General features: G+C 43.1%; 1 protein-coding gene across 1 annotated transcript in view; it reads left to right on the forward strand.

Moving 5' to 3' along the window:
• pak1 (p21 protein (Cdc42/Rac)-activated kinase 1) overlaps positions 1 to 8,933 on the forward strand; it is a 108,795-nt gene that overhangs the window by 94,305 nt on the left and 5,557 nt on the right. The window contains exons 5-6 of the mRNA XM_056282905.1: positions 6,128 to 6,275; positions 6,399 to 6,436. Coding sequence (XP_056138880.1) covers positions 6,128 to 6,275; positions 6,399 to 6,436 — 186 coding nt within the window. The remainder of the gene's footprint in view (positions 1 to 6,127; positions 6,276 to 6,398; positions 6,437 to 8,933) is intronic.

Consider the following 8,933-nt stretch of genomic DNA (forward strand, 5'->3'; position numbering starts at 1 on the left):
GTAGGCTGGGTCTATCAGTCAACACCACCAAGACTGAGGTGTTATGCCAATGGAGGTCCAGCCCCCCACCCACTATGCCTGTCTTCACTATACAACACCAACCACTCTCAGTTGTTCCATCCTTCAAAAACCTGGGCAGCACCCTTTCTGAGGGCCGCAACACTGATCACGAAACTTATAATAGAATCAAACAAGCCTCTGTAGCCTTCAGCAAACGCCGACGTAAGGTCTTCCAAAATGAACACCTCCACCTGCACACCAAAATTGCTGTTTACAAAGCTGTGTGTATCACAACTCTCCTGTAGAGCTGTGAAGCCTGGGTCACATACAGCCACCACCTAAGGTTGCTGGAGTGGTTCCACATAAGGTGTCTGCAGCAAATCCTGGGGATCACGTGGCGTGACCGTGTTCCCCATGCTGAGATTCTTGCTAGGACAAGAAGCCATGATCACTGAACACCAACTGCGTTGGCTTGGGCATGTCATCAGGCTGTCTCAAGAATGCCTGCCACGTCAAGTCCTGTACGGACAGCTTCATCTGGGCTGCCAGTCCGCAGGTGGACAGAAGAGGGGCTACAAAGACCAGCTAAAGACACCGCTGAAGAAGTGTTGTATCGACCCCTTGAGACTGGAGCAAGCTGCCATCAACCGTTCCAACTGGCAGGAGACCTGCCACAGAGGTGTAGAACAGCTGGAAATGGAGAGGAAGGTGAAACAACAACAGAAAAGACTAAGGAGACGCACAACCATGGCTGCCCCCACTAACTCACACTTCATATACCCAACATGCAGTAAACCTTGTGGCTCAAGAACTGGACTCTACAGTCATCAGAGAGCACACCGTTAACGAGGAGGGACGTCCTCATCCGGCTCAGTGGACTACCAGCAAGTGTGTGTGCGCACACGAGCGCACATTCCTCTGTTTCCGTGAGTTGTTTATAACGACTCATCCAGCGCGCCACACTGACGTGTCCTCTTTGCGTCTCCCTGTATTTGAATGTGCGTTTTGTTTATTTTCGTATATCTTCTCTAAATGTCTTAATGAGCCATTTGGCGTCATGTAATTCAAACAAAGCTTTATTTTGCTTGCCGACCTACACCACCATATGGAGCCCTGTTAGCCTGTTAGCCCGCAGTTAAACTGTGTGTGTGTGTGTGTGTGTGTGTGTGTGTGTGTGTGTGTGTGTGTGTGTGTGTGTGTGTGTGTGTGTGTGTGAATGCTTGCATGCACTGAGGTACTTTTTCATAGTCCAAGACACTATAAACTATAAATATACATACACTTACTTTTGTACACAATCTCTCTCTCTCTCTCTCTCTCTCTCTCTCTCTCTCTCTCTCTCTCTCTCTCTCTCTCTCTCTCTCTCTCTCTCAAAGACACACACACACACACACACACACACACAGACACACACTCGGTATTATGTCATTTCAGCTCAAGTCAGCGTAGCCTAAATAGCTGAGTGTCCAATAACTGGATGCACGCACGGATGCACGGATGCAGAGATAGGTGGTGGTGTAAAAGACGGAGGGGCAGTTGGAGAGGTGGGGTGACAGAGCGTTCATCAGAGGAGTGCATGATGGACAGAGCCCGACAGACGAGTGCAGAGACAGAAAGAGAGGGAGATGTGACCTAGTTCTCTGTCCACGGCACAGTCGCTGCCGCCCTGCCTAGTTAGGGCCCTCCAGAAAGCGTGTGTGTGTTGTGTGTCTGTGTGTGTGTGTGTGTGTCTGTGTGTGTGTCTGTGTGTTAGTTTCCTGTCTTGGCAGGAGTGTTTTTTTCTTGTATAGGCCACATTTGACCATATTACAACGTGAAGTCATGCAGAATCTCTCCTGCGTTAGTACTCCATGATGTAATCCTCAGAAGGAAAATGCTTGTTCAGAGGTGGTGCAACTACGGTGTTGGGCAACAGGGCGGCGCAGTGGTAATGCTGTCGCCTCACAGCAAGAAGGTCCTGTACTGTTACACAGTACTACAGTAATACATATGAACTGAGATAGAACAGTAAACCAGACATTACACAGTACTACAGTAATACATCTGAACTGAGATAGAACAGTAAACCAGATGTTACACAGTACTACAGTAATACATATGAACTGAGATAGAACAGTAAACCAGACATTACACAGTACTACAGTAATACAAGTGAACTGAGATATAACACAGTAAACCAGACATTACACAGTACTACAGTAATACATATGAACTGAGATAGAACAGTATACCAGACATTACACAGTACTAGAGTAATACATCTGAACTGAGAGATAACACAGTAAACCAGACATTGCACAGTACTACAGTAATACATATGAACTGAGATATCACACAGTAAACCAGACATTACACAGTACTACAGTAATACATATGAACTGAGATAGAACAGTAAACCAGACATTACACAGTACTAAGTAATATATATGAACTGAGATAGAACACAGTAAACCAGACATTACACAGTACTACAGTAATACATATGAACTGAGATAGAACACAGTAAACCAGACATTACACAGTACTACAGGAATACAAGTGAACTGAGATAGAACAGTAAACCAGACATTACACAGTACTACAGTAATACAAGTGAACTGAGATATAACACAGTAAACCAGACATTACACAGTACTACAGTAATACATATGAACTGAGATATAACACAGTAAACCAGACATTACACAGTACTACAGTAATACATATGAACTGAGATAGAACAGTAAACCAGACATTACACAGTACTACAGTAATACAAGTGAACTGAGATATAACACAGTAAACCAGACATTACACAGTACTACAGTAATACAAGTGAACTGAGATATCACACAGTAAACCAGATATTACACAGTACTACAGTAATACATATGAACTGAGATAGAACAGTAAACCAGACATTACACGGTACTACAGTAATACATATGAACTGAGATAGAACAGTAAACCAGACATTACACGGTACTACAGTAATACATATGAACTGAGATAGAACAGTATACCAGACATTACACAATACTACAGTAATACATATGAACTGAGATATAACACAGTAAACCAGACATTACTGCAGTAATACAAGTGAACTGAGATATAACAGAGTAAACCAGACACTACACAGTACTACAGTAATACATATGAACTGAGATATCACACAGTAAACCAGACATTACACAATACTACAGTAATACATATGAACTGAGATATCACACAGTAAACCAGACATTACACAGTACTACAGTAATACATATGAACTGAGATAGAACAGTAAACCAGACATTACACAGTACTAAGTAATATATATGAACTGAGATAGAATAGTAAACCAAACATTACACAGTACTACAGTAATACATATGAACTGAGATAGAACACAGTAAACCAGACATTACACAGTACTACAGTAATACATATGAACTGAGATAGAACACAGTAAACCAGACATTACACAGTACTACAGTAATACAAGTGAACTGAGATAGAACAGTAAACCAGACATTACACAGTACTACAGTAATACAAGTGAACTGAGATATAACACAGTAAACCAGACATTACACAGTACTACAGTAATACATATGAACTGAGATATAACACAGTAAACCAGACATTACACAGTACTACAGTAATACAAGTGAACTGAGATAGAACAGTAAACCAGACGTTACACAGTACTACAGTAATACAAGTGAACTGAGATAGAACAGTAAACCAGACATTACACAATACTACAGTAATACATATGAACTGAGATAGAACACAGTAAACCAGACATTACACAATACTACAGTAATACATATAAACTGAGATAGAACACAGTAAACCAGACATTACACAATACTACAGTAATACATATGAACTGAGATAGAACAGTAAACCAGACATTACACAATACTACAGTAATACAAGTGAACTGAGATATCACACAGTAAGCCAGACATTACACAATACTACAGTAATACATATGAACTGAGATATCACACAGTAAACCAGACATTACACAGTACTACAGTAATACATACGAACTGAGATAGAACACAGTAAACCAGACATTACACAGTACTACAGTAATACATATGAACTGAGATAGAACACAGTAAACCAGACATTACACAGTACTACAGTAATACATATGAACTGAGATAGAACAGTAAACCAGACATTACACAGTACTACAGTAATACATATGAACTGAGATAGAACACAGTAAACCAGACATTACACAGTACTACAGTAATACATATGAACTGAGATAGAACAGTAAACCAGACATTACACAATACTACAGTAATACATATGAACTGAGATATAACACAGTAAACCAGACATTACTGCAGTAATACAAGTGAACTGAGATATAACAGAGTAAACCAGACACTACACAGTGCTACAGTAATACATATGAACTGAGATATCACACAGTAAACCAGACATTACACAATACTACAGTAATACATATGAACTGAGATATCACACAGTAAACCAGACATTACACAGTACTACAGTAATACATATGAACTGAGATAGAACAGTAAACCAGACATTACACAGTACTAAGTAATATATATGAACTGAGATAGAATAGTAAACCAAACATTACACAGTACTACAGTAATACATATGAACTGAGATAGAACACAGTAAACCAGACATTACACAGTACTACAGTAATACATATGAACTGAGATAGAACACAGTAAACCAGACATTACACAGTACTACAGTAATACAAGTGAACTGAGATAGAACAGTAAACCAGACATTACACAGTACTACAGTAATACAAGTGAACTGAGATATAACACAGTAAGCCAGACATTACACAGTACTACAGTAATACATATGAACTGAGATATAACACAGTAAACCAGACATTACACAGTACTACAGTAATACAAGTGAACTGAGATAGAACAGTAAACCAGACGTTACACAGTACTACAGTAATACAAGTGAACTGAGATAGAACAGTAAACCAGACATTACACAATACTACAGTAATACATATGAACTGAGATAGAACACAGTAAACCAGACATTACACAATACTACAGTAATACATATAAACTGAGATAGAACACAGTAAACCAGACATTACACAATACTACAGTAATACATATGAACTGAGATAGAACAGTAAACCAGACATTACACAATACTACAGTAATACAAGTGAACTGAGATATCACACAGTAAGCCAGACATTACACAATACTACAGTAATACATATGAACTGAGATATCACACAGTAAACCAGACATTACACAGTACTACAGTAATACATACGAACTGAGATAGAACACAGTAAACCAGACATTACACAGTACTACAGTAATACATATGAACTGAGATAGAACACAGTAAACCAGACATTACACAGTACTACAGTAATACATATGAACTGAGATAGAACAGTAAACCAGACATTACACAGTACTACAGTAATACATATGAACTGAGATAGAACACAGTAAACCAGACATTACACAGTACTACAGTAATACATATGAACTGAGATAGAACAGTAAACCAGACATTACACAGTACTACAGTAATACATATGAACTGAGATAGAACAGTAAACCAGACGTTACACAGTACTACAGTAATACAAGTGAACTGAGATATAACACAGTAAACCAGACATTACACAGTACTACAGTAATACATATGAACTGAGATAGAACACAGTAAACCAGACGTTACACAGTACTACAGTAATACATATGAACTGAGATAGAACAGTAAACCAGACATTACACAGTACCCATGTGACGGAGACCTGTTCTGACATGTGTTCCTGGTCATCACTGGGAGAATGCAGAAAGAAAACAGAGTGGGACCTGCTCAGTGATGAGGCAGTATACTCCAGCAACAGTACTGCAGTATTGGCTCCAACACAGTGATGATATAAAACTACAGCGGTAGCCATGGCAACAGTATTCCATCTTCATTATGACCAGTATGGACTCACACTGCTGTGAGACTGGTGTTTACCTTGTGTAAATGGGAGGGCTAGCTTGAATGGTACTCATTATGTTGTGTGTGTGTGTGTGTGTGTGTGTGTGTGTGTGTGTGTGTGTGTGTGTGTGTGTGTGTGTGTGTGTGTGTGTGTGTGTGTTGACAGGGCATGCCAGAGCAGTGGGCCCGCCTCCTGCAGACGTCCAACATCACCAAGTTGGAGCAGAAGAAGAACCCGCAGGCCGTCCTCGACGTTCTCAAGTTCTACGATTCTAAAGAGACGGCGAACAGCCAGAAATACATGAGCTTCACAGGTACACACACGCACACACACACACAAACACAAATCTGCACACACAGACACACACACACCTACACCCACACACCAAAGCTTTTTCATGAGGTTGATTCCTCTCCTTTTGTTTTTTTCTCTCCAGATAAAAGTTCAGACAACTACAGTTCATCCACCACAACGGTAAGACCACCGTCCCTCTGCAGGACAATCACACCTCACCCACTACTCCTCCCTGTGCTCCTGCTTGTCTAATAGGACCACCAGTCCTCCCTGTGCTCCTGCTTTTTATAATAAGACCACCACCGTCCCCCTGCAGGACAATGCCACTCCTCCCTGTGCTCCTGCTTGTCTAATAGGGACCACCACCGTCCCCCTGCAGGGCAATAAAACCTATACCGCCACTCCTCCCTGTGCTCCTGCTTGTCTAATAGGACCACCACCGTCCCCCTGTGGGGCAATAAAACCTCACCCACCACTCCTACCTGTGCTCCTGCTGTTTATATAAGACCACCACCATCCCCCTGCAGGATAATAACACCTTCACCCACCACTCCTACCTGTGCTCCTGCTTTTTATAATGATAAGACCACCACCATCCTCCTGCAGGGCAATAAAACCTCACCCACCACTCCTACCTGTGCTCCTGCTGTTTATATAAGACCACCATCATCCCCCTGCAGGATAATAACACCTTCACCCACCACTCCTCCCTGTGCTCCCGCTTGTCTAATAGAACCACCACTCCTCCCTGTGCTCCTGCTTGTCTAATAGGACCACCACTCCTCCCTGTGCTCCTGCTTGTCTAATAGGACCACCACTCCTCCCTGTGCTCCCGCTTGTCTAATAGGACCACCACTCCTCCCTGTGCTCCTGCTTGTCTAATAGGACCACCACTCCTCCCTGTGCTCCTGCTTGTCTAATAGGACCACCAGTCCTCCCTGTGCTCCTGCTTTTTATAATAAGACCACCACCGTCCCCCTGCAGGACAATGCCCCTCCTCCCTGTGCTCCTGCTTGTCTAATAGGACCACCACCGTCCCCCTGCAGGGCAATAAAACCTATACCGCCACTCCTCCCTGTGCTCCTGCTTGTCTAATAGGACCACCACCGTCCCCCTGTGGGGCAATAAAACCCCACCCACCACTCCTACCTGTGCTCCTGCTGTTTATATAAGACCACCACCATCCCCCTGCAGGATAATAACACCTTCACCCACCACTCCTACCTGTGCTCCTGCTTTTTATAATGATAAGACCACCACCGTCCTCCTGCAGGGCAATAAAACCTCACCCACCACTCCTACCTGTGCTCCTGCTGTTTATATAAGACCACCATCATCCCCCTGCAGGATAATAACACCTTCACCCACCACTCCTCCCTGTGCTCCCGCTTGTCTAATAGGACCACCACTCCTCCCTGTGCTCCTGCTTGTCTAATAGGACCACCACTCCTCCCTGTGCTCCTGCTTGTCTAATAGGACCACCACTCCTCCCTGTGCTCCTGCTTGTCTAATAGGACCACCACTCCTCCCTGTGCTCCCGCTTGTCTAATAGGACCACTACTCCTCCCTGTGCTCCTGCTTGTCTAATAGGACCACCACCGTCCCCCTGCAGGACAATAACACCTCACCCACCACTCCTCCCTGTGCTCCTGCCTTTTATACTGTATTTATTAACATGTTAGCTGCTTCTGTGCATGAGAAGTGCCCTTGCTTCTGTTCTATATTTGTACCGTTACTGAAACCACACACACACAATCCCACTTCACACACTTCTACAGTACAGTACAGTACAGTACAGTACAGTACAGTACAGTACAGTACAGCGCTCAAGTTCTCCGCTGATGTGAACCACATCCTGTTAGCTAACCTCTGCCTGTAGGGGTACAAACTCAGATATCCATATGTTAAATGATAATGTAGTGCACTTCCACAGAATGTTGTGAATTCGGAGGATATTTGAGTTTATACTGAGCGTGTTGTGAGCCCGTCATCGCCTCCATGTGATTAAAATGAGGCATTACTCACAAACGCATTAAACACACGACACTTAAGCGTTGTTGTTGTTGTTGTTTTCATTTGTTTTTCTTATGCGAGTATTTGTTCCAAACCATCCAGTATGTCAGCCAGACGTCAGGCGGTGCTTCAAGTCAACTTGGTGCGTTGGTTCTGGAGCTTGTGTGTTTTGGCGCCGATCCACTACCAGCTTCAGCTGCCCCCGTCAGGGGTCACCGCGGCCGATCATCGGGCAGTTTACTGTAAAGTGATCTGGTGCTTCATTAACTGTTGACCTATAAGTTGTACAGCGAATGTACAATGGTTACACACCTACCACAACTATTGGTGTTCTAGTACTGTAACTAGGAGTACTAGTACTATAACTAGCAGTACTAGTACTATAACTAGTAGTAACTGGTTGTAGTTAAGCACAGCACTGTAGAAATGGGCCATGAGCCGCTCTTCGCACATAGGGAGCAGAAGGCAGAAGGGGTTGTTGGACGGGGCATCTGGGTGGCGTGGCGGTCTATTCTGTTGCCTAACAACACGGGATCGCCGGTTCGAATCCCCGTGTTGGTAGGCAACGGAATAGACCGCCACGCCACCCGGACGCCCCTCTGGAATCAGTGGTTATAAGGCGAAAATTCATCTCATAGTCAGTTGGATTGGTTCACGGCTTAAA

This window comes from Lampris incognitus, chromosome 7 (genome assembly GCF_029633865.1).
Source record: "Lampris incognitus isolate fLamInc1 chromosome 7, fLamInc1.hap2, whole genome shotgun sequence".
Classification (NCBI taxonomy): domain Eukaryota; kingdom Metazoa; phylum Chordata; class Actinopteri; order Lampriformes; family Lampridae; genus Lampris; species Lampris incognitus.